We start from the raw sequence: 26,510 nt of genomic DNA, 5'->3' as shown, positions 1-26,510 counted from the left end.
TTTCCCTGTGGAGTCAAAAGCAAAGCTTCTCTAAGGTGGAAACTCACCCTCTGTCACTTACTCGAAGCGTAGTTCAATCACCCAGTGAACAAAAATAAGACACTTAAGACTTCGGATGTCATGTTCCTGGAAAATCAAATATGGAAGACATCAAGTACCTAAAATGAACTTGAAGAATTTTAGGGACAATCAAGGATTTTGGATCAAGGAGTTTGTGGTCATTTCATTCATTCATTCATTATCCATACCGCTTAGCCTCACAAGGGTCGCGGGCGTGCTGGAGCCTATCCCAGCTGTCTTTGGGCAGTAGGCGGGGGACACCCTGAATTGGTTGCCACCCAATCGCAGAAAAACATCCGCACTCATAATCACACCTAGGGGCAATTTAGACAGTCCAATCAACTTACCATGCATGTTTTTGGAATGTGGGAGGAAACCGGAGTACCCGGAGGAAACCCACGCAGGCACGGGGAGAACATGCAAACTCCACACAGGCAGGCCGGAGCCGGGATCGAACCCACGACCTCTGAATTGTGAGGCGGACATGCTAACCAGTCGACCACCGTGCCGCCTTGGTCATTTCAATTTATAGAAAAGTACTTCTGTAACCGCTTCAGTGTGCATAAGTACTCAAGTCTGAGGGAAAATTGAAAGACACATACAAATGGAAGTGGTCCTTGTTTATAAGCCTCATATCCATTTGATTAGTATGACTACTAATGGAGAAGAAAATAATGGAGAGTCAAGTAGTCAATATAAATCGACTTACTAAACTAAATCGACACTCATAGCGGGAGAGCGTTGGTAGGGTGGCGTGAGAGTGAGAACCAAATACTGGAGGGGAAAGCAGGACAGGAGAAAATTTACAGTTTTAGTTTTGGCAAAATTCTCAGTTTGAATGTGATTTTTATTACTTTACATAGAAACAGTAGTGAGTGAAGAGGTAAATAAGTTGTTTCCAGGCTGCAGTAACATTTGTGCCACCAAAATCTTTACAAAATTACTTGATTGGCTACAATATATTCGTAATTTATATCCCTATAAAGTCAGTGGTTGCTGTCCAAGAATACTCATTAAGGGTGAAGAGAAGGAGGTGGCTGCAATAATCTGAGAATGATTGCCATCATCACAGGCAGGATGCCTCTCTGTTCCAACGAGGATTAGTTCCTATTCTCTGGACAGAAAAATAATCATGTTCTTCAATAGACATGATTTATACCCAATTTGCATAATTAATAATAGATTATCTAGTAATACTGCATGTTGTAGTAATAATTCCACGGAATTGGCCTTCAGGGATTAAAATCAGTATTATAAATTGTTTTATTAATTGTGGATATTAGAACATATTCCACCTATAGCCAAATCACATTTAATTGCATTGAATTACGTTACACAGTTTATTTCATGAAGTAGACAAAATGATCTTTGATGTATGTTGCTTTATTTACTTTTGTGTGACAAATTTATACGACCATCCATCCATGATCTATACCACTTTATCCTCACGAGGGTCGCGGGTGTGCTGGAGCCTATCCCAGCTGTCTTCGGGCAGTAGGTGGGGGACACCCTGAACTGGTTGCCAGCCAATCGCAGGGCGCACAGAGACAAACAAACACACACTCACAATCACACTTAGGGGCAACTTAGAGTGTTCAATCAACCTACCATGCATGTTTTTAGAATGTGGGAGGAAACTGGAGTACCCGGAGAAAACCCACGCAGGCACGGGGAGTACATGCAAACTCCACACAGCAAGGCTGGAGCCGGAATCAAACCCATGACCTCTGAACTGTGAGTCGGACATGCTAACCAGTCATTGGGGGTTGACTAAATTGGGTGTCACGGTGGTGACACCCAATTTAGTCAACCCCCAATGTAAGTGTCATGTCATCTACCAAACCGCTTATCCTATACAGAGTCGCGGGGATGTGCTGGAGCCTATCCCAGCCGTCAACGGGCGAAGGCAGACTATCCCCCGAACTGGTCGCCAGCCAGTCGGAGGGCACACACAGACACCGTCACTGAGCAGGAATCGATCCCACGCTGCCTGCACACAACTCAGGCGCGTGTACCACTACACTATCAGTGACCCTACCCACAATGTAAAATAAAAATATTTTCAAAAAGTGCACATTTTCAGTAAGTGAAGACTTTCAAAAAAAAAAGGTATTACTTTTAACATTAATACATTTGTGGTGCTAGTTAAAAACAAAGAATCCAATGTACATATACATGCATATTCATTTTAATGGTATCAAGCAGTTATGTGGACCAGTCTTAAGAGCCACAGCCAAAACAAACTTGTAGTGTCTTAACATCACTTTGCTTTCCTTTGCATACGTCCATCCTCTGCACCACTTATCCTCATCATATTTTAATGCATTTAAACATTCAGAGTAAATGAATAAAACACAGAGAATGGGTGAACTAGGATATATCTTGTCTTCAGCAAGTATGTTTTTTAATTGTCAAAATGTGTACAGTTTGCTACAGTGTAAAAAGTCTACAAGCCAGTGTTTAAAAGCCAGGTTTTTGTGATGTAAAAAGGTAATGCGGTTGCACAAGTGTGTACACCCTCTTATCACTGAAGATGTAACAGTGATCAGAATCAACCAATCACATATTAAATGAAAGTTAGCACACAGCTACCAAAGTGCCTCTGTTTAACCCCAAATAAACTTAAGCTGTTCCAGTAGGCTTTTCTTGACATGTATTGTCGTCATATCTTACAGTAGATGCCGGTACAAAGAGAGTTCTACCGGCCCACAGCCTATGGCATAAAATGAATAATGACTGGCCCGTCAGTAGTGTTTACCACAGTACAAACTACATACTGTGTGTTTAAAAAAAAAAAAGTTGTTTTATATTTCACCACGAGGTGTGACCTGTGGCTGCCCTCTCGGGTGCTTTCTAAAATCATTTCCAAGCATGCTCTGCATCTCCAAAAACACCACTCTCAAAGTTGTGTTCGGTGTCAGAGTGAACATGCATGACGTTTTGTGTGGCCCTTTCAAGCCCATTTCTAAAACATCTGTGTTGGCCTAATTCGCTAAGAGACTGTCGCTGGTTTCAAGGCATTCAATATCAAGAGTCGCTACCAGACGTAACATGTCAACTACGACAAGATGCCTGACTAGTAACGAACGCCTTGAAAAATTGAATCAACTTGAAGATGAATGGTCGGCCTCGCACACATTTTCACCTCACCAAATCTGGCCCTCTTTGCAGAAGGTTTGGCCACCCCTGTTCTAACGTAACAGTCAGAGAAGGGTACAAATGAATTTCCAAGGCAATAAATATTGTGCACGATTAATAACAGCAAGGACTCACAAAAAATGGATGTCCCTTCAAACAGATGAATAGATGAGAAGAAATCTGGTCAGGGAGGATGCTAGGATATCGACAGCAACATGGGAGAACTGCAGGAATTTCTGTCAAAAACTGGCTGTTTTAGTACAAGTGACAACAATCTCTTTATATGTCTGGACTATGGAGTGAAGTTGTACATCTCTCAAAGAAAAAGAAAAAAAAAAAATCAAATCTCACGTATTTATGTGGGAAAATGTGTTATGGTCCATCACAGCAAGGTTTACAATTTTTGGCAATAATTCCAAACGGTATGTTTGGCGCAAACAAGACACTGATTGAGCACCAAAATGACATTAAACTAGTGAAGCATGGTGGTGAGCATCATGCCATAAGTTATAAGAAAGGTGTGGCCTCAGTTGTTTATATTTCCTGTACTTCCCCTCTTGGAAAGATTTTTTTTTTTCACTGGTGTTGTACAGTTCACAGGTCACATAAATGGTTGAAAAGATTTATAAACTATTTATCTTGGTCAAAAATACTGGTGTTAAAGTGTAGGCTTTTTATATTCACTGTAGGCCAAATATTTTGTACTTTACTGTATAATAGTCACTTTGCCAAGCAGCTCACAATGACACTCATTAAACTGAATGAAGTTAGCTGCGCTACTCTCTGTTACGTGCCGTAAGGCAATTAAAAGGCCAGGACCCAGGAGGCAGAGAGCTGTAATCCAAAAAAAGGCTACATTTTTTTGGAACAATAACGACACTAAATCACTGGGTTCAAAAGTAGAGAAAACTAATATATATTGAGGAAAATAAAGTAGTAACAAAAATCACACAGGAAGACAAAGTAGCAACTCAGAATCACCTTACTCAGGGAAATACAATTAAACAACAAAAGGGAGCAACTCTGTTCACCAGGAGTTGTCCACTCGAGAGCTGGAGCACGTGGCAGGAAGGATTCAACAGAGAGGATCATGGAAGTCAAGGAATCATCTAGCACAGGAGTACGGGGAGAAGCTGGTTAAATAGTCTATCTAATTAGTCTGATGCGGTTCAGCTGAGTGTGTGAGTCTCTGCTGCAGAGTTAAGCTCCACCTACTGCCACACTCCAGCACTGCAAGGAGGGAGGAGCACAGAGAGGGAAGGGGAGAAGCAGGAACTGCGCACAACACAGCAACAGCAAACACGTCCAAAAAAAGTCACGTGCAGCTCACGTGTCACTCGAGTGGCCTACACCTGGTTCAACTGAAACATGTTACCGTTAATGAACCCAATTGCCCGTGTAGCCCATGTGACCACTCGACTTCATACGAAATAGAACTATTGGCCTATCTGTTTTAAACAATGTGAAATAGAAAACTCAAGAGGAAACCAAGTCATGAGACTGTACATACACTATGAGGATTTAAAGATCTGTAAGGGACATTTTGGTGTACTGCTGTAGGGCTTCCCGTACAGTTAATTTTGCTTTTGGCAATTGCTTTTGAGTTAGCAACTGCACACATTCTTTTGGTGACCAAAGCAAATTAAGTAAACAAGTAAATGAAAGTACTAAACAGTAACAGAACTGAGCAATGTTAGCCCATTTTGACCGAATATAGAATCTCTAAACTCAAATTAATATGCTGATTAAAAATGACAGTGGTAATAATAAAAAGGTTCAGTCCGAACTAAAACCTACAATTAAAAGTTTTAAAAGTTAAAATTAAAAGAGGGGGCCAGGTTCCAACATTAACAGTAGGTCCAATGGCCTGGGTCCAGTATGGGGTTGTCTCATGCTACCACATAATTATAGACTGATACACTACAAATTAAAAAAATAAATAAGATAAAATCAACATATTCTTTCTTTAAAACCCAAGTTAGCGTTAAACTAAACACTGAAACAGAGCTACCGAGCGGGCAAAATCTGTAAGGTACCCCCATTTCTCAGTATGTGAATTTATTTATCTGTTTTAAATGCACCGACAGCGCTCTCCAAGTTTGTATCAAAGTGGGTGGTGCCCAGTGTGTGTTGCAAGTCAGAGAAATACACAGAAGACAAACGTGGCTGCAAACTCAGCACTCCTGCGGACATTCTACTTGCAGAGAAACAACACGCACACAATGTCATCTGGAGTTCTTTTGCTTCTATGGCCAACAGCCAGGGTGCACCGGTACTGGACAGACACAGCAAGGTCTTTCTGCAAGATGTGTCTAAGGATTCATGCAACTGGCTTAAGACCTCCCCGACGTGCATGCTGCATTCTAGTACTAATTCAAAGCGTTTCAGTTTAGCATAGGGGTATCCTCCCCGACGTGCATGCTGCATTCTAGTACTAATTCAAAGCGCTTCAGTTTAGCATAGGGGTCTCCAAGTCCAGTCCTCAGGAAGCCCTATCCAGCCTGTTTTCGATGTAACCCTGTTTCAACACCCCTGATTCAAATAATCAGGATCATTATCCGGTTTGTGCATAGCTTGGTGAGGAGGTGATCATTTGAATCCGATATGTTGGAACAGGGTTACACATAGAACGGGCTGGATAGGTGGTCACGAGGACCGGACTTGGAGACCCCTGGTTTAGCATGTGATACATTTCAAAGATTTCCCTTCATGGGAAACGTGTGAATTATTTTGTGTTAAGCAGTCTTGTTAGTAGCGGTGTACAGCACACAGTCCCCAGCTAAACTGCTGCATTGGATCATTAGCGATTAAATGAAAATATTTTTATTTAGATCTTATCTCACAAGACGGGCAGTGGCTTCTTCTCGGGTCATAAGCGTAAGTGACGTACAGGCTGCCTTGCAAAAGTAGCAGTAATGTACTTTATTTTATTTTTTATTTAGTAACTCCGAACATAAAAACACAACAGCCAGGGGGGTGACAAACATAGAGGCAAAGAAATATATTACAGAAATATAAAGCGTGACATCATCAGCAGGCGCAAAGGACCCGATCCAATCTGGACATTTAAAAAAATTCAATGAACATTCTATCAGTCCGGCCCTCGGCTTGTAGCAAAGGTTTTTATTTGGCCCTCCGTCCATTTGACACCCCTGCTGTACAGGATAAACGGTTTGGAAGATGACATGATGACACATTTTAAAATTTAATTTTCATTTAACTCTCTCTCATCCGAACTCTCTTGGTAGCAAGATTTTAGCCGCTAACATCCACCATGTCATAAGCAATTCCACTCCCAGCTGACTCTTGTTTACCAATCATATTTCTTCTTCTACTCATAAACGCTGCAATGACAATGTCACTACCATCACCTACAGGCCAATACCAGCTGCTCACAGTACCACCACCCTCACTAGCTCCCCCTGCAGGCCCTCATTATCATTACCACTATCGGACAACTTTCCCATTGAAACCATCACCGGCAGACGCTTCCCTTGCACACACAAACAACGTGGTTTTAACAGTGGTAATCTAGTATATGTTAATACTGCTCATTCATACCACCATGAGCGCACGTCCAGCACAATAATTAATCTGGCCGTGCTGAACGTGCTCCCTTTCAAACAAAACTTTTATCATAAACGACCTGATTTTAGACAATAATTTACATGGTATACTTTTGTCTGAGACATGGCTTGGTACAGATGCTCCAGTTGCTCTCAACGAGGCTTGCCCACCGAATTTTAACTTTTTATTTTCTACAAGGGATGGCAAAAGAGGAGGCGGGACTGCATCAATTTTTATTAATACTCTTTTATCAAAGGAGATCATTTTTAGCAGCTATTTATCGTTTGAACACCATGCCTTTGTTTTTAGCAGTCCCCCTATTCTCTGCATTACCGTTTATAGACCTCCCCATCATTCCACTTCTTTTATTACAGAATTTTCAGAATTCTTATCCATTTTACATTCCAGTTATAACAGGATTTTAATAACTGGCGATTTTAATATACACATGGACAACATCTCGGACCCACTATCCAGAGATTTTTTAAACCTTTTAAACTGCTTGGATTTTAAACAGCACGTCTTGCAGCCAACTCACAACAGAGGACACACCTTGGATTTGGTTATAACCTGTGGCTTGTCTGCTGGTGTGTCCTCTGTTGTTGCATTGGCAGTGTCAGACCACTACTGTGTCTATTTCAACATCGCCAGTTTTAACCATCTAGCAGTCCCGGTGAGAACAGTGAAGAAACGCTACCTATCTTCTGAGGTGGCTGCAAATTTTATCGAGATCTTAAAAAGCACTCCTGCTGAAATTTTACCTGCACCCTGTGATCTTATTGTTGACAATTTTAACCTACATCTCAAATCATCATTAGACTCAGTAGTTCCACTTTTAATTAAAACAACAAAAACAAAGACTGTACCCCCGTGGAGAAACAATGCTATCAAAACATCAAAGAGAAAATGCAGGAGTGCAGAGAGGAGGTGGAGAAAAAGTAAACTTACAATTCACTATGAAATTTTATGCGAACAACTGAAATCCTACGATAAAACAGTCAAACTGGCAAGATCTTCCTATTTCTCAAACCTCATTACAGTCAATAAAAACAACCCCAGAGTTCTCTTCTCCACCTTTGAACTTTTAACTAGTTCTGATTTTAATAAGTCCCCACAGAGACCAACAGACGCTCTCTGTGAGGACTTTGCAGACCACTTCGGAAGTAAAATCGATGACATAAGATCCAGTCTTTTAACCCGTCAAAACACAAGTTTTAATAAACCTGGACATCATATTTACATGAGGAAACACTGGAAAGTTTTGCCCTGGTGGATGCAAGGACACTTGTTCGAGTTTTCTCCCAGGTAAACCCAACAACCTGCCTTTTGGATCCAATTCCCACATTTCTTTTTAAGACATTTTATGGATTTTTTGAGGAACAAATTTTAAATATAGTCAATTGCTCTCTTCAGACGGGCGTCTTCCCCGCTGCCTTTAAAACGGCGGTGGTGAAGCCCCTTCTGAAGAAGAGCAATTCTGACCCGAGCGTTTTTAATAATTACAGACCTGTATCCAACTTACCGTTTTTAAGTAAGATTTTAGAAAAAATGGTTTTCATCCAGTTGAATCATTTTTTATATACAAATAATATTTTGGAGAAATATCAATCTGGTTTTAGGATGAACCACAGTACGGAGACTGCTCTTTTAAGGATTTTGAATGATATTAGGTGCACTGCAGACGAGAGAAAACTCAGTCTTGGTGCTACTGGATCTAAGCGCTGCTTTTGATACAGTATATCACCAAATTTTATTAAATAGACTTAAAAATATCGTGGGCATCTCTGGTACTGTTTTTAACTGGTTTTATTCCTATCTCACAGACCGATATTTCTTTGTAAGTATGGATACTTGTTCCTCCAAAACCCATGAAATTAAATGTGGGGTTCCCCAAGGTTCGATTTTGGGCCCCCTACTTTTTAATCTTTATATGCTTCCCCTTGGGGATGTCATCAGGGGACACGGCATCAGCTTTCACAGCTATGCTGATGACACTCAGCTGTATATTGCCGTGTCTCCTGATGACACAGGACCCATTGATACCCTTTTAAATTGCATTTTAGATATAAAGTCATGGGCGGCATGGTGGTCGACTGGTTAGCACGTCCGCCTCACAGTTCAGAGGTCGTGGGTTCGATCCCGGCTGCGGCCTCCCTGTGTGGAGTTTGCATGTTCTCCCCGTGCCTGCGTGGGTTTTCTCCGGGCACTCCGGTTTCCTCCCACATTCCAAAAACATGCATGGTAAGTTGATTGGACTGTCTAAATTGCCCCTAGGTGTGATTGTGAGTGCGGATGTTTGTCTCTGTGTGCCCTGCGATTGGCTGGCAACCAGTTCAGGGTGTCCCCCGCCTACTGCCCAAAGACAGCTGGGATAGGCTCCAGCACGCCCCGCGACCCTTGTGAGGAGAAGCAGTACAGATAATGGATGGATGGATATCAAGTCATGGATGGCAGATAATTTCCTTTTACCAAAACTACACATTTTTAATCCCTCACATTGTGTGAAGAACCTTGGCGTCATTTTTGACTCTGAGCTCAGTTTTATTCCTCATATTAAAAATGTAACCAAGATTGGTTTTTATCACCTTAAGAATATCGCCAGAGTCCGCCCGTTTCTCTCTCAGGCTAACACGGAAGTGCTGATGCATGCTTTTATTTCCTGTCGTTTAGATTACTGTAATGCCCTGCTCTCTGGCCTCCCGAAAAAGAGCATTTCACCACTGCAACTACTGCAGAATTCAGCCGCTCGGGTGCTGACGAGAACCAGAGGGCGGGAGCACATTACGCCAGTTTTGAAATTGCTGCATTGGCTCCCTGTGTGTTTCAGGATCGATTTTAAGGTACTTTTATTTGTTTATAAATGTGTTAATGGTCTTGGGCCATCTTATTTATTTGATTTGCTTTTATCATACCAACCCTCGCGGATCCTGAGGTCCTCTGGCGCCGGCCTTTTGTTTATTCCAAGGATGAGGACCAAAATGCATGGGGAGGCTGCATTCAGCCGTTTTGGTCCTCACCTTTGGAATAGCCGGCCAGAGGACGTCAGGTCTGCAGAGACTGTTGATATTTTTAAGAGGAAGCTCAAGACACACCTTTTTAGTTTGGCGATCAACAACATTTTAATAATTTATCTTTTCTTTTTATTGAAGATTATTATTATTTTTTTTTCTATCTTATCTTACTGATTCTAGTTCTTAGACTATACTACTGTTTGGTCTTTTAGTTTTGTTGCTCTCTGCCGTTGTCAGCTTTTAGGTCCAGTGTTTCCTCATGGGGGAGCCTCTGCTTTGAGGGAGGGGTGGCTGCCCTTCCCGCGGGGGCTGTCATCGCAGGGACTCCTTGGGTCTGGGTGGCCGGCGGCCTCTACACTTTGTGTGGGGTCCGCCTGTCTAATCCGGGCCTCTATGGTGGTGGCGCCCCTGTGGCCGTGGGCTGTCATTCCCCTCGGCGCGGAGAGCTCCCCTTGGGTACCCTTTCCTCATATGGTTTCTCTGTGCCTTGTCATGTCTTTTTAACACATTTTATCAGGTTGTGCACTTTGTGTGGGTGTGTGTGAATGATTGCTGATGTACTAATGGATATCTGTCTTGGGTTTGTTGGGAGGGAGAGCATGAACTGATTTTTTTTTTTTTCTATGTTTTGCTTTGAATGTTTTAAAGCACTTTGAGTTGCATTTTTATGTATGAAAAGTGCTATATAAATAAAATGTGATTGATTGATTGATTAAATATTTTCATTTAATCATTTATATTTTCAAGTACTGTTTACAATAGGGGCGGCACGGTGGTCGACTGGTTAGCACGTCCGCCTCACAGTTCAGAGGTCGTGGGTTCGATCCCGGCTCCGGCCTCCCTGTGTGGAGTTTGCATGTTCTCCCCGTGCCTGCGTGGGTTTTCTCCGGGCACTCCGGTTTCCTCCCACATTCCAAAAACATGCATGGTAAGTTGATTGGATACTCTAAATTGCCCCTAGGTGTGATTGTGAGTGCGGATGTTTGTCTCTGTGTGCCCTGCGATTGGCTGGCAACCAGTTCAGGGTGTCCCCCGCCTACTGCCCAAAGACAGCTGGGATAGGCTCCAGCACGCCCCGCGACCCTTGTGAGGAGAAGCGGTACAGATAATGGATGGATGGATGTTTACAATAGAAGAAATAATATATAGTCAAAAATAAGCAAATATCTATGTGATATATTCATACACATACACATGAGTTAGATGCATTTGGTTTCAGCATGTCATGTTTTGCTCTGTGCGCTCTCTCTCTCTCTCTCTCTCCCTCTCTCTCTGTTTGTTGCTGCCCAGCTGGAGGGGGGGTGGGGAGTGGGAGGGGGGGGCGTTCCCTTCAGCTGCGCACCTATGGCTGATCATAATCAGCTAGGTTTAAAAGGACACTATTCACTACTGCATCTTGTCGGATTATTGACCTTGCTTGCTTCACAGCCCAAGCTCTGTTATCTAGACCTCTCGTTCACGTATCTTGTTCTCGATTTTTCTGTTAAGGGTTTGTAGTATAAAGTTTTTATTCCTCGTCACTTTGACTGAGCGCTTTGTGTTTCGTGTTAATGGAGTTTTTTCCAATCTTGTTTTTGTCTTTCGGTTAATCAATTCTTCCTTGCCTTGTGCAAGCGTTTTGTGTTTCCAATTGGATGTTCCCTGGCTTTGGTTTCGCCAGCGTCCTTTGTTCATACTTTGTCAATCATTTTTGAATTTTGTCATTAAAGATTTTTCTATTCGCCGATTTTGTCCTATTCTGCGTTTTTGGGATCCACATTTTCTCCTGTTCGTTTTTGTCGGACCTGACACAGCATCTATTATCATGTAATTGTTGAAGCATACAATGCAACTCGGCCAGTGTTAAAAGTTCAGTGTTATAAACAGAATGTCGATGTGGCATTTACATAATTCAGAAATAAAATAGCCTCTGTAGTGTATGTAACACGGATACATTGTTAAATGGGGTGTCATTTGGATTCAAACCTGATTCATGTCTATTTGAAATTGGAACCACGCCCTTATATAATGATTGAAATTGACTGGTTGGAGTCGAGACAATTTTCTTCAGCGTCATTTTCCTCGTTTGCAAGATGGAATCAGACTTTCCTAACACTGGAGAACCCAAGAACCCTTTTCTTCTTTGGAAAATTATGAATTATACATTAAATGACTGCTATAAATTCACTGAACACCAATATTTATGTTTTTTCAATTTTAACACTTTATTCCCTAATTTAGGATTAGGGCGAAATTTGACCCTTTGGGATTTAGGGGTATCATTTCGAAAAATCAGAATAACAAAAACTGTCAGTAAACTATTTAGAATTTAAGAAAATCATCAATCAAATACACAGCTACATTGAACAATATTTTTTTTTTTGTTTTATTTGTTGCATTTTAGAACTGGATTTTGAATGAACACTTTGGCCAATAGAAACAAGAACACAGGGACATAATCACTGCTGGAAAAAAACAAAAACACCATTGGTCTTTCTTTTCCAAAAATCTGTCAGAGCTCACACTAGACATTGTGATAGTCTTTGAAACTATTTCTTTTTTTGTTAATGCAGAGAGGTACTGGACATTTTTCACAGTGCATTTCAGTCTTGAGGTCCTTGCACACAGCACATCGACAGCGATTTTCCTGCTTGACAGGCATATGACCCTTGGTCAAAACGGACATCTGCACTCTGATAAACCCGAACAAATCTTGGTGGTGGGATGAGGGGGAGGAGGAGCTCGGAATTGATGGTCTACCCCGCTTTCTTGCTGTTCCAACTTCAACCAAACCTTGAGAAACCAAACCCTGAAACTTGCGAAGCTTGAGAACTTCAGATCCAGTGATTCCCTGTGCCTCACAATCACGCTGGTAAAGGAGCCATGCATTGATCACCGCAACAGACATGAAGTGCCAGAAAAGTATCATATACCAGCAACGGGTCCTGATGGGAAATTTACATCGTGCAAGATGCGCATCAAGCATGTCAGCATGGAAGCGTTGTACTCTTTGATGATGTTCGGTTGATCTATGTAGGTGTACTCTTTTTTTTGGACTTGTCCCAGCGCCTAGCTTTTCTCAAAGGTTCTGGTCCAGCATACGTTGACATCAAACTGACTGCTTTTGTGTCTTGCCATTTCAAATAAACTGTGTTGGTGTTGGACTCCAATTGATAATCGTAGGATCCACGGCCTTTCTTGGACGGGTCTTTGTCAGGTATCAGGTTGCATTTGGACATACGGTTTTTCCTCACAGTTCCTGTGTAGTAAATTCCCTTTGCCAATAATTTCTCAATGAGGGGCATGGAAGTGAAGAAATTGTTAGCAAAAATCAGGAAATTTACTTTCTCTGCAAGCGATTCGCATAACTTCACAACAATGTCTCCACCAACTCCCAACTGACCCTTTTTTGGCCCTTTTTGTCCATTGCCACCACCTTTTCCTTGATATATGTCAAAGTCATGCAGGAGGCCAGTGACACAACAGCGCGCCACACTTTGAATCCCCAGGGATGTGGCTTTCCTTTGACATATTGCCTTATGCCACCAAATTTACCTTTGTACGGCACCATCATCTCATCAATGGATTGTTTTGGTCGAGGAGAAATTGTAAGACATTGTCTCTGAAAAGAATCCAAAAAGGGTCTCAGTTTCCAAAGTCGATCCATTTTTACTTCTTCATTGGCCATTTCATTGTCTACAAAGTGGATGACAGAGAGTAGCTGGTTTAATCGGTTGCGACTCTTTATGTCTGCTACACGCCCATAATGAACTTCACTTTCCCAGTACTGACGTACTCCAGACATTTGAACTAATCCCATCCTGAGGTACATTCCAAGAACTTGTTCTAGCTCCTTTACTGAAGTGTTTACACATTTCCCGTGTTTTTGAACTCTGTGCTGATTGGTATGTTCTACAATATCTTCCAACATATCAAGGGAAAGAAAGTAAACCAGTGGTGTGTCTGTTGTGACATCCTGGTATGACTCAACTTGTTGTCCTTGAAAACTCACGTCAGGTAACTCAAAGACTTTCTTTCGCCACCTGTAAGTTTTTGTGGCACAATTAGGGTCTAACTGTGGGCTTGCAGTCTCTGTAAATTGCAAATCTTCATCACTGGACGAGTCATGGGCGAGTCACTGTCTTGGGCAGAAGATTCACCACCCTCACTTTCATGCGGTTGAAACGATTAATCAGAATCACTATCGCTGTCCAATTCTGCGCCCAAGTCACTATCATCAGCTTCAAGTTGTTCCAATACTTGTCTTACAGTGTACTTTCTCTGTTGCTTTCCCTGTCCTAAAGAGCAACTGGCCATACTACCTGAAAAGATATAGGTATTAGTCCCACTCCTAGGCATTCTACAACATGATATGACATAGATGAACAAAAACAACATAATTTTAATTTTAATAATTTTACCATCTGATGGTTTGCTGAGAAGATGGTTTTGTTAGGACTGGCAACCAATTCGGGGTGTCCCCCGCCTACTGCCCGAAGACAGCTGGGATAGGCTCCAGCATGCCCCGCGACCCTTGTGAGGATAAGCGGTATAGATAATGGATGGATGGATGGATGATTTCCAGCTCAACAAAACAGCATGTTGCCAGCCATCTTGCGGCTGCCAATGAATCACTGAGGCCAGCCAGTTTGCACATGGTTTGAAGCAAACTTGCTTCATTTGCTCTATGGCGTCATCAAGCAGTAAAACAGAAGTGTATACAGAATGAAATAAGATTATAGGCTTAACAGTTAATAAACAAGTATAATTAGCAGTATTGCAGTTCTAGCCGTAGTGTGTGTGCAAACATGGAATAAATAATAAACATAACATAAAATGTTTATGAATAACCCTGAATAAATTTTAATTGAAAAGTACAGTATAGATCAAAGTAGTATTGATCCTACTACAACCTCCTGGTCAGAACGGCGCCGCCCTTGCCAAATGTATATAAAAAAAAAAATGACTAAAAACTGCAAAATGGCTACTTGAGCATTCCAAGTATACTTTTCTAATGCACAGTGTGACTCCCTAACTGGACATCTAACTTTAAGATCACTACAAACGCCGACAACACTTGCAAAGAGGTCTCCAGCGTTACGATACGTTGAATGATCCAATGGCGTCAACCGCACAAACCGAGTCTTCTTTTGTGTTATGAGGAAACGATACGTTGAATGAACCAATGAAATCCTCCACACAAATCGTGGCCTCGTTTGTCATTGGTCATGTGATTTTTTTTTTTTTACCCGATACACGCTCCGAATCGGGGCTTCATTTAGCACTCCCACTTTTGCTCGAGACACGCGCTGAAGCCCTGGTTCATTTAGCCCTTCACTAACTTATGAAGATGCATAGACAATATTATTGCAAAGAATTTTGGGGAGGTAGACTTCCCCTTTAAACAAAGAGCATTCAATTCTTGCATCCATCCATCCATTATCGATACCGCTTATCCTCACAAGGGTCGCGGGGCGTGCTGGAGCCTATCCCAGCTGTCTTCGGGCAGTAGGCAGGGGACACCCTGAATTGGTTGCCAGCCAATCGCAGGGCACATAGAGACAAACATCCGCACTCACAATCACACTGAGGGGCCATTTAGAGAGTCCAATCAACTTACCATGCATGTTTTTGGAATGTGCGAGGAAACCGGAGTACCCGGAGAAAACCCACGCAGGCACGGGGAGAACATGCAAACTCCACACAGGGAGGCCGGGGCCGGGATCGAACCCACGACCTCTGAACTGTGAGGCGGACGTGCTAACTAGTCGACCACCGTGCCGCCTTAATTCTTACAGTCAACATCAATTAAAATATCCACTATCACATAGCAAGCAAATAACATGGCGAGAAGTAATTGTTCATCGTACCACCCACAGTCATGTTTTCATGAAATAAAATGCACACATATACCAATCTTGCGCGCACACGCTCATAATACAAGGAGGAACAAACCTAAGTAAAAAGCAACATTTACATCCATCCATCCATCCATCCATTATCAGTTATGAATAATTAAGACTATTGTGTCATTGTACTTTTTAGATATGATTTGAATGTATGAGACTTTGATCGTAGTATGCAGAATGGCATCGGCTGTCTGTGACAATTGATCACTCTGATTGGCTGTTAGCTAGCGAATCAGTGAATGAGATTGAAGTAGACTATGATTACACAAAAGCAAATCCACTGCAAAGAAAATGTCATTATCTAATGAATTAAAATCAGCAAAATTTTGTTTTTTGCTCCTGTTGTGTTATGACTGGTTGTTTACGTGATGTATCAGTTGCTCTCCAGTTGCTATGGTCCTTTTATGCTGTGTCCTTTATGATGTCATATAGGCCTGAAGTCTTACAGTTTAAATCTTTGAGTGACACACTGACACATTGTCAGTACTTCAAACCTTCTTGGAGTGAGGATGCGAACTCTCTTCCCGTCCTGATATCTGTTGTTACTTTTTATTTTTCTTGATAAATACTTTTTACTCTTCAACTTCCGTGTCATATCTGCGAATGGGTCCAAATCCCGATCCTCACATGACATGTTGATGGGCATTGTTTTGGATATGTGTGAATTTTATTTCATGAAACCCTGACTGTAACTGGTCGGACAGGCACGTGCACAGTCACGCCTGGGATTATCTAATGCTATTTATTACCACTTTTGTAAATACTTTTAGACTCTGTAGTGTGGATGCAGATAGACACTTTGCTCAATTTCAGTTATAATCTTTCTGGTGTCCTCGAGAGCCTTGAAGTGAATGTGCAGAGCATCTTGAATGGAACGCAAAAAAGCCAATATTGGAGTTTACATTTTCCGTATACTCATCTGAATTGGCCACTAAAATTTCAAAGACAGTATAAACAATACTGTTAATCCAGAAGTTTCGAAAACTACTGAAGTACTGTAATTCCAATTTTGCTTTGTTTGTCTTCACTGTTTTTAGCAGAAGCTTTGCAGATTTGAATTAGTCCCTGTGTGTTGTATCATGGTCCACTCTGAGAAGCTGGAAGCCGCAAAACTGAAGCGTATCATCCGAGATGCATTCACTGAGCCAGATTTCATTGAAGCAATGAGAGTCAATAAATCCATTTTGTTGTATGTTGCCAAGATGCCTGGACACTTCCCTAATCTGCATTGTCTACAACAGGCCCCATAGAATACAGCTGCACCTGTGGTTATTATGTCCAAAAAGCTATGTGGATTTGTGAAAGTTTGTGAAAAAAGGTAGGAGTAGGAGTAAACTGTCTGACATTTTGCAAGTCTTCCCTTGTTCAAGCGACTGGCTTAGGGTCATCAAATATAAAGAAAAATTACTGTACTATCAATGCTGAACTTCCTCCCAAACAAGGAAATACCCTCATGTTTATAGAGCATATACAACCATTTGTGCTTAGCGTGCCCCATTTTTTTTACCAGGTCACTGGGTCTTGCCTGCTTATCAAACCCAAATATGGAAATATGAGAAGGATTATAACATGGCTGAACCATAAAACACACAATGACAAACACCTGCACACATGTTCTGTGGCTGATACAACTGCATTCATATGCATAGATATAGATTGAGTAATGACATATTTACATAATGACAAAAATGCTGAAAAAAAAGTCACTTTTTCTCCACACAAGCTCATAACACATTTATGTCTAACATCTCCTCCACCTGGCTCAGAACTGCCTTACTAATGTGGCAAATAATCAGCCTTTATTCAAACAAACAATTTGCACTGAATGGCTGTTATTTATATAAAGGCGTGCAATCGTAATTAACATTTTCTTAAATTCAGCCATTCAGTGCAAATTGTTTGTATGTACAATATTTCCATCTTTATGGCTCTTATTTTGACATGAAACACTGTCTGTTGATCTCTGCAAAATACACTAGTGAGCAAACTGACATGATTTGTGCCTGTGAGTCTGTGCATGAAAATGTGTGTTGTACGGCTGTGAAGCTTGCCGAGCTGCACTGTTGCCATAACAACGCTACAGGCAAACTGGGTCAGCAGGCTCCTGCCACACCCCTGCTGGCATGGCAACATGGCCGGTCAATTAAACATGAGCAGTAGGATGACTCACACAAATAAAAACACACAATTTTCTAAGAACCAGGGAGATGATTCTATTGTTTCAATACATTTTGTCTTTGCATGGAAGTGTGAAGGCTGTTTATCTGTGTGTTTGTGTGTGCATGGTTCTTTAGCTTTACATTTAAACCTAACATTCCTGAATATTCAAACGCATGGGTTGAGCTGGGGCAGAATGAGTAATTAGCCAAGACCACAGTAGACTGTCAAACATCTGTCAAGTCAATTAGTCTAAATTAAAAATAGTGTTGAGGAAAAGAGGATCTGGCATTTACATAAAAAATGCATTACAGAAATGTTGAAATAAAACACCTGTGACTATTTTAAACAAGCACTTTCTAAATAAAAGACATCAGAGCAGAAGACCGCACACGGAGCAATTGGAGCTTTAAAACCATCCAATGCTATTTTAGAGACTGTAAATTCAGAAGCTGTGGTTGCAACACGAATAAACTCAGTGACCCCAATCGTGGCTCACTATAATGTTGAATCAATTTTGCTATTTATAACGAGAAACACTGTTCGGGACTAGCTACCGTATATCACTGACAGACAAATACATACCCACTGCCTCCTTCACACTCACACTCACAGTTGAGAGGACAGCTGTTCTAGCGACTTCCAATTACACTAGGGCAATGAATTGCGAAGACCTGCAGACAGAAAAGGAACATGAGCAAGTGAGATGACAAATCATTTGTCATTTCCTTCATTTCCATTCAGTCATCAAAATTGTGCTTGCTTAAAATAAAATAGCTATGATGGAATCCAGTCATCCTGGCTTTCTGAATGCATCAGATCTGGATCTCATGGTACGTTGTGACTTACATATTTATCAACTCCTCATAATTCTCAATAAGAGAGCAAATGAGTACATCCCTGATCATACGTAAAAGGAATATGATCAGTGTTTTGACCATCTCAATGATTTGCATAGCTTGATATATTTGTGAAAAATAACGGTATTAATAATTTTCTCATGCTTATACTGTTCAGGTTTACAACTGAAACTGGAATCTATATCAGTTGACTTGACTAACTCAAAAAGGCAACTACGTACAACTTTGAATGGCTGAGGAAAATGATTTATGTATATTTGACAACCAACAAAAGAAAATACATTTTGTCACAATCCTTCAGGCACACCGTCAGGATTTTTTCTCTCCGGGCCTCAGGGGGGGCTTAACCGATATATTGGGAGGCTGACAAAATTACGGTATCGATTTTCATTGCTTCACTTATTTTGCGAAGTTGTCTCCGTTTTTATTGTTTTTTTGGGGGCGGGGATTTTGGGCGGTTCAGTAAAGGTTAAACAGCATGAGCATGTTCAATATCAGAGTAGTTTTAACTCAATTTGGCCAAAGAACTTAAAAAAATGAAGGCAATGGCAACATCTTAAATGTAACAATCCAAGTAAATGAAAGACTCCCCTGGCCCCTCCTCTTCTCTCTCAAACACATACACACGGGGCACAAACATGGAAGCAGCGAGAGAATTGGAACACAATGGCTACTTGGAAACATACAATACAGTACAATACAACTTTATTTATTTAGCGCATTTCACAACAGTTGTAACAAAGCACTTTACATACAAAAACAAAATAGCAATAACATAACAGGTGAAAGCAATAAATTAACATAAAGTACTGTATACACTAGACACCGGAAAACAGCAGAAAAATGTCAGTCTCACGTTGAATCAAAAGCTAAAGAATAGAAATGTGTCTTCAAACTGGTTGTAAAAATGGACAGAGAGGGGGCTTGCCTAACATTCAATGGAAGGTCATTCCAAAGGGAAGGACCAGCCACAGAAAATGCTCGATCCCCTCTGAGACACTGCTTAGTCCTTGGCACCTCAAGCAGTGCCTGGTCCGCAGACCTGAGGCTCCGGCAAGGTGTGTAGAAGTGGAGGAGCTCAGAGAGGTACGCTGGGGCGAGGCCATTTAAAGACTTGTAAACAAATAGAAGCATCTTACAATGAACCCTAAAATGCACTGGGAGCCAGTGAAAGGAGACCAGAACTGGTGTTGTGTGCTCCGTCTTCCGAAATCCAGTTAGGAGGCGGGCAGCAGCATTTTGGACCAACTGCAGACGCCTGAGAGAGGATTGGCTGACTCCAAAATAAAGTGCATAACAGTAAACTAGCTGAGATGTAACAAAGGCATAGATGACTGTTTCTAAGTGCTGTTGAGAAAGGAGAGGTTTTACCTTAGCCAGCTGTCTAAGATGAAAGAAGATCGACCTAACAACATCGCTGATTTGGCGGTCCAATTTAAGATCCATGTTCATTTTAAAACCCAAGTTCGAGACTGTTGGCTTTAGATATGCAGCCAGGGGGCCCAGGTCAACAGGGTGAGATGTAGAAGAGCCACTGGGACTTAACACCACAACTTCTGTTTTCTTTTCATTGAAATTTAAGAAATTTAGTGACATCCAGGCTTTGATGTCCTCTAGACAGGACAGAAGTGGTCCTAAGAAGAAAGTGGCCTTTTTGCTCGGTGGGACATAGATTTGACAGTCATCCACAGAGCAGTGGGAGGAAATACCGTGTTTTCGAAGGATGGAACCCAGGTGCAGCAAATACAACGAAAACAGCAAGGTCCCGAAATAGAACCCTGGAACACCATACGACACAGGGGCAGAGCGGGATTCAGAGGAACCTAGGCTAACAGAAAAGGTCCTGCCAGCCAAATAGGATCCAAAGCGCTCAAGAGCACTTCCACTAATGCCTACTTGGTGCTGCAAATGAGCCAAAATAATACCGTGGTTCACCGTATCAAATGCTGCAGTCAAATCTAACAAAACAAGATATACATAGTCTCAGGTGTCATTTGTCAGGAGGAAATCATTAATGATATGTAACAGAGCTTACTCTGTACTATGCATCATCTTGAAGCCTGACTGGAAAACCTCCATGACATTATGTTCATCCAAGAAATATTTTATTATTTGTGAATGAACCAATTTTTCCAGAATTTTAGAAATAAAAGGCAGCTTCGAAACGGGTCTAAAATTTGACAGCACACCTTGATCAAGGCCAGTTTTTTTTTTTTTTTAAGCAAGAGTTGCACAACAGCATGTTTAAAATGTTGGGGGACTACACCAGAAGACTTGCTGCTGTTGATAATGGCCAAAACCGGTTCACCAATACTTAGGAGAACCTCCTTAAAGAAGTGAGGAGGAGCGGACTCATAAAGGGATCCAGGTTTCTTAATATGGCAAATCACATCCTCCCAAAAAGTGTCTCAAAGGAATCGAACACTGTGGAACAAGGAACGTGGATAGAGGGGTCAAACGTGGCGTTCGAAACGAGAGCCCTAGCTGTAGCAACCTTGTCAACGAAAAACTACAAAAATCTATCACATTTCAGGGGACCAGTCTGTGCAAATTGGCTTACGGGGCTTAAGTTCAGAATCAATTGTTTTAAATAGAGTGCGCGGATCATGGCGATTTGCCTAAATGAGACTTGACAAGTGTTCCCTCTTGGACTTCTTCACCTTTCTTTGGTAACGATACCAGCAGTCTTTGGGTTTGTTAAGAGACTTGCAGCCAGTGTTTTTTCCACCTGCGTTCAGCTCTTTAACATTCCTGTTTAGCTGCATGAGTACTCTCATTAAACCATGGCTCCGGTCTAACTTTAGGCGGAATATTTTTTAATGGAGCCACAGAGTCCGAAATGTTAAGGCAGGATGAATGGAACCAGGTGCTGAGTTCTTCTGTGTTTGAAGAAGGACTAGAAAGCCGTCCAAAGGCATCAGAGAACCGACTAGCAGTGAGGGGGTTAAAAGCCCGGCACCTGCGCTCGCTAACAGTAGCTCTGACAGCACTGGAAAACACTACATCAAAGAGCACAGTCATATGATCAGAAAGCACATTGTCTAACACTTTCAAATTTGAGACTGATATACCAAAAGTAAGGACAAGGTCCAAAGTGTATCATTGCCTGTGAGTGGAGCCAGACAAGCACTACACCAAATTGAAAGAGTCTTAAGAAGCCCTTTGCCAGTGATTTTTCAGGACAGCACACTTGAATATTAAAGTCCCCCATAAACAGTATGCGATCATATAGCAGCATGATTTCGGCAAGAAGATTCCAAAAGTCATTCAGAAACACCTTGTTGTATTTGAGAGGACAGTACATGACAGCGCAGAGCACAGGGACAGCACTGGCAACTTCAAAGAAAGTGCCTTCAGAGCTGGTGAATGATGTGGCCAATATACACTGTTTACATTTAAAATTGTTTTTAAAAACAGTTGCCGTTCCTCCACCATGACCCGAAGTAGTTATAGGCATGACAGTTCTTTTCAGTGAACTGAATCATTACAATCAGTTCATCAAAAAGAACCGTTAAAAAGATTCATTCACCAATCGTTCACCCAAGTTTTTTGAGTGGCGCGCTGTGCTGACGAACGCTGATTGGTCGGTTGAACTTGGGGATGTGTTGTTTTGGTTGCGCACAATTGTAACCGCCAATAAGCGACTCAGCGTTATGTGTGTAGCAAGTTTCACTGTCGTCACTCATGATATACTGCAAGAAATGAAGGAGGAAAAACATTGGATCGGTGGACGGAACATGAGGTACAGTCTCTCCTAAACATTTACGTGAATGAGGACATCCAACGAAACTTTGAATCAGCCACGAGGAATGATAAAGTTCATCAGGCCAAACTGGCTGAGCTACAATATTAACCCGACTACAAAACGAGTCCGTGCAAAGCTGAAGAAGCTAAATCAAGAGTACAAAAAACTCAAGGACCACAATAGCCGCAGTGGGAATGACAGAAACGTTTATAAATGGTACAAGCGACTCGACGCCATACACTGTCCACCGTGTGTGGGACAAAGGACTCGGCAACCGCAACTGGAAGCCATGAGCAGCGGCAATAGACGAAGGTAAATACAAAATAATCCCATAAATACTTATTAGGTTGTTGCCTGTTGTAGCGCTTCCCCTTTTTGTGGCATATGTTTCTTTTGTTTGACCGGCAACTTCCTGCTGGCGTTACTTTACTGAGAACGAAACGTTTTATATATATATATATATATACAGGCTATACATATACAGTCTATATATATATATATATATATATATATATATATATATATATATATATATATATATATATATATATACAGGCTATACATATACAGTCTATAAATATATATATATATATATATATATATATATATATATATACAGGCTATACATATACAGTCTATATATATTATATATATTTAATGATGTATTCAGGTGAGGGTCTGTCCACATCGTAAAGGTTTACCTACTTTGTCTCATCACATAAGTAGTCATATAAACAAGTTATACACAGTATACGTAAACGAAACGCAATTACTGTAAATATTGATTAGATGAAAATGCATTGAATGATGAATAAAAATTGCAGATTAAAAAAAATGTTAATATAATTTTTCAAGATGAAGTACAATGCATTGATTATATCACTGGCCAATATCGTCTAAACTTTTGTCTACATGTATTTTACTTCATAGCTGGATCAATCATTCATTGTTACTCATTAGATGGACATGTTGTGACATGTGAGTTTCACATGAGGAGACCAGTGAGAACGCTCCATCCACGAGTAGAAGCAGCACTTCTCGCCCAGCGTCTACTGCCCTTCATAACCGTCCCGGTAAATGACCAATAAAATCAGACTTTACAAAGTTGTGTATTATATAGCAGTTGTTGCTAATGATTTACTGTTGCTCATTGTGCATTCATATGCCTAAAGGTAAGCGGAAGGGGGACAGAGAGAATCTCTTCATGGATGCCTTAGAACTAATGGAGGAAAGAAGCCAGGCCATTTTCATGGAGGGAATGGGCATGCGTAGGCAGGAGCTCCACGTCCTCGAGGAGGCCAGAAGGCATGAGCTCCGGAGTTCGGAGGAGAGCGCCAGACTGGAGCGAGAGATGATTCAGGGGAGCAGAGTGCAAGACAGGGACTTCCAATTGCACTTTCTGGCAGCGATTAGCAAATTGGTGGACAGAACCAACAATTTATTTCAATTTTTAAATCACTCATTTGTTTTTTAAACAAATAAAAACTTGAAAAGCACAATCTATTCTTTTTTTTATTTTTTATTTTTTTAGGAAAAACAGATCATCCAAACACAAAATATTTCAAATCCCATATTTAAGAACTTCTTAATAGCTGTACAGGCACGGTCCATTACTCCCCTCCCCTACTGACCAACTTGAATAAACTACCTTGCCCACTGTCGCTCTGTGTGAATGCAAACTAGTGTGCCACACACAAGTTCTTACTACAAGGAACTCCTGCTACCTCAAAGTTCAGGGGATGTTTGGTCTGAAAGGGGCTATAGTTGCCAAAGTTCTTCAGTTGCTCTATTTCCACAAGCGGTAACAGAATTCACATTCATTCAGGAGCTTTTATCGGCCACAGTTCATGCCCAGACACTCAACACTGCCAAACTTCAGGTGTACGTACACGGCACTCCTACCCTTTCATCTTGTGGAGATTTTCCAACTCAAAGACATCACATACACACAAATTATGAGAATTTAATACAACAATAAACAACTATTTACAAGCATACTGACAAGTGTGTGGCTTCACCTTTGCTACATTATGATTTGTTGGAACTGGAAGTTTGGTTTGAAAATGTGATTAGTGCATCACAATGATACTTAGTTTTTGTGGTCCAATTGTCATTTTCTGTCATTAAAAATAGTTTATTTCATTGTTTTCTTTAAGTGTCAGTTTCATATTTGGTTAATAAATTTAATTCCTGTACTACCAATTCCATCTTTGGCATGATAATGTAAAGGCATTGTTCCATGACACGTTTTTTCCTGTATGTTCAGGTTGTAAGGAGTGTTGTGAGCGATGTGTGGGTAGTCTGCCCTGGGCATCCCTCATCGCCACCATCCTCCTCTACATGGGCGTGGCCTTGTTCTGTGGATGTGGCCATGAAGCTTTGAGTGGGACTGTTACCATCCTTCAGAACTACTTTGAGGTCATCCGAGCCCCTGGAGAAACACTGGATGTGTTTAACATGTGAGTGATTAAAGTAACCCAAACTATATCTGGATAATTATGCGATCAAGATTGGTATTAAATAACTTGAGTTTACATTTAACCCTTGTATGGTGTTCGGGTCTGTGGTACCCACAGTTTCTATCAAAAGAAAAATGATCCAAGGTATATCTGAAACCTTCTCCTCATGGTGTTGACGCACTGTTAATGGATTTTCTTCTTTTTTAAATTACATTTTATTTTTAGAAAAACTAGTAGCACATTAATTCATAAATTTCATCTAACAAAGGTAAAGGTAACTGGAGAAGCCGGTAAGGACGCCGTGATTCTTCTCATTGATGGATTTCGGAACGTTCTTTTGATATATTCATGTGACAGTAGCGCCACCACTGTTAGATGGCCATATAATTACTGTACATGTGCACATAATCTTCTTCTTTTCCTTTCGGCTTTTCCCTTCAGGGGTCGCCACAGCGAATCAATTGCCTCCATCTAACCCTGTCCTCTGCATTCTCTTCTCTCACACGAACTGCCTTCATGTCCTCCCTCATTACATCCATAAACCTCCTCCTTGGTCTTCCCCTTGGCCTCCTGCCTGGCAATTCAAAACTCAGCATTCTTCTACCAATATATTCACTATCTCTCCTCTGGACATGTCCAAACCATCTCAGTCTGGCCTCTTTGACCTTATCTCCAAAACCTCTAACATGTGCTGTCCCTCTGATGTACTCATTCCTGATCTATCCTTCCTGGTCACTCCCAGAGAGAACCTGAGCAAAAATCTCTTGACGGGTTCATGAACTTGTGTGATGAAATAAGGTGCATGTGTGATTCTTTAATAGATGTATTACGTCGAGGAAAAAGAAAGATATGAAACCTGTTTTAAAGCAAAAATGATGTTCAATGATGAATTTATTGAGGATATAAAAAGGTGGATAGAATTCAATGAAAAACAAGTGTCTGAAAAGGAAAATACTGTACTGATGTTTTGAACACTAATGATGGTACTGCTCATGATAACATAAACCCTAATGACAGTGTTTCAAATGTGGAAAAATGTGCAAACAGAAGTGGCAAAAGTTCTCAGTCGAGTACAACATCATTTGCAAAACTAAAAGCACAAGCAGAAAGAGCTGCCCTGGTAACACGGATGGCAGCTTTTGCTCTGGAGGAACAGGAACAGCTGATAAAAAGGAATGGCTCGAATTGGAGAGCGAGCTGGCTGCATCAAATGCTAAATTAGCAGTTTATCAGGCTTCAGATGGACATGCTCACTCTCTTCCACCAACTGACGGCATGAGCTCCTATTTTGAGAAGCAAAGGACTAAATCAGCACCACCTCCACCACCACCTCTTAACCCAACAGCAAAAGAATATGAACCTGCAACTTGGATAACACAGCAAAGTAAATGGCAAGAAATGGATGTGCGACTAAAACAAATTGGACACCAATCGTCAAGCAACATCTTGATACACATTATCAAAAGCATTTGGAAAGAAAACAAGTACTGCTGCCTGCTAGCACAACTTCTTGACGAAATCAACATATTATGCCGCAAACAAATCAACAACAAAACGATCAAATTTCACCTGGAGACATTGTCACTATCATGCGTAAGCAAAATGAAATGACAACTGCCCTTGTG

At 41.2% G+C, this 26,510-nt stretch overlaps 1 protein-coding gene and 1 long non-coding RNA gene across 2 annotated transcripts in view; one reads left to right on the top strand and one right to left on the bottom strand.

Annotated features, from left to right (window-relative positions):
• Positions 1 to 26,510, top strand: part of gpm6ab (glycoprotein M6Ab) — a 57,430-nt gene that overhangs the window by 3,141 nt on the left and 27,779 nt on the right. Inside the window, exon 2 of the mRNA XM_086032571.1 lies at positions 24,693 to 24,885. Coding sequence (XP_085888697.1) covers positions 24,693 to 24,885 — 193 coding nt within the window. The remainder of the gene's footprint in view (positions 1 to 24,692; positions 24,886 to 26,510) is intronic.
• On the bottom strand, positions 2,772 to 4,301 carry LOC147145442 (uncharacterized). Its single transcript, XR_015087229.1, has 3 exons — positions 4,180 to 4,301; positions 3,334 to 3,434; positions 2,772 to 3,251 (listed from the first exon to the last, which is right to left on the bottom strand). It is a non-coding gene; the product is annotated as an uncharacterized LOC147145442 (long non-coding RNA).

The sequence above is a fragment of the Filicampus tigris genome, chromosome 6, assembly GCF_054856515.1.
Source record: "Filicampus tigris isolate MCC_2025a chromosome 6, RoL_Ftig_1.0, whole genome shotgun sequence".
Lineage (NCBI taxonomy): Eukaryota > Metazoa > Chordata > Actinopteri > Syngnathiformes > Syngnathidae > Filicampus > Filicampus tigris.
This window is presented reverse-complemented; position numbering and strand designations above follow the sequence as displayed.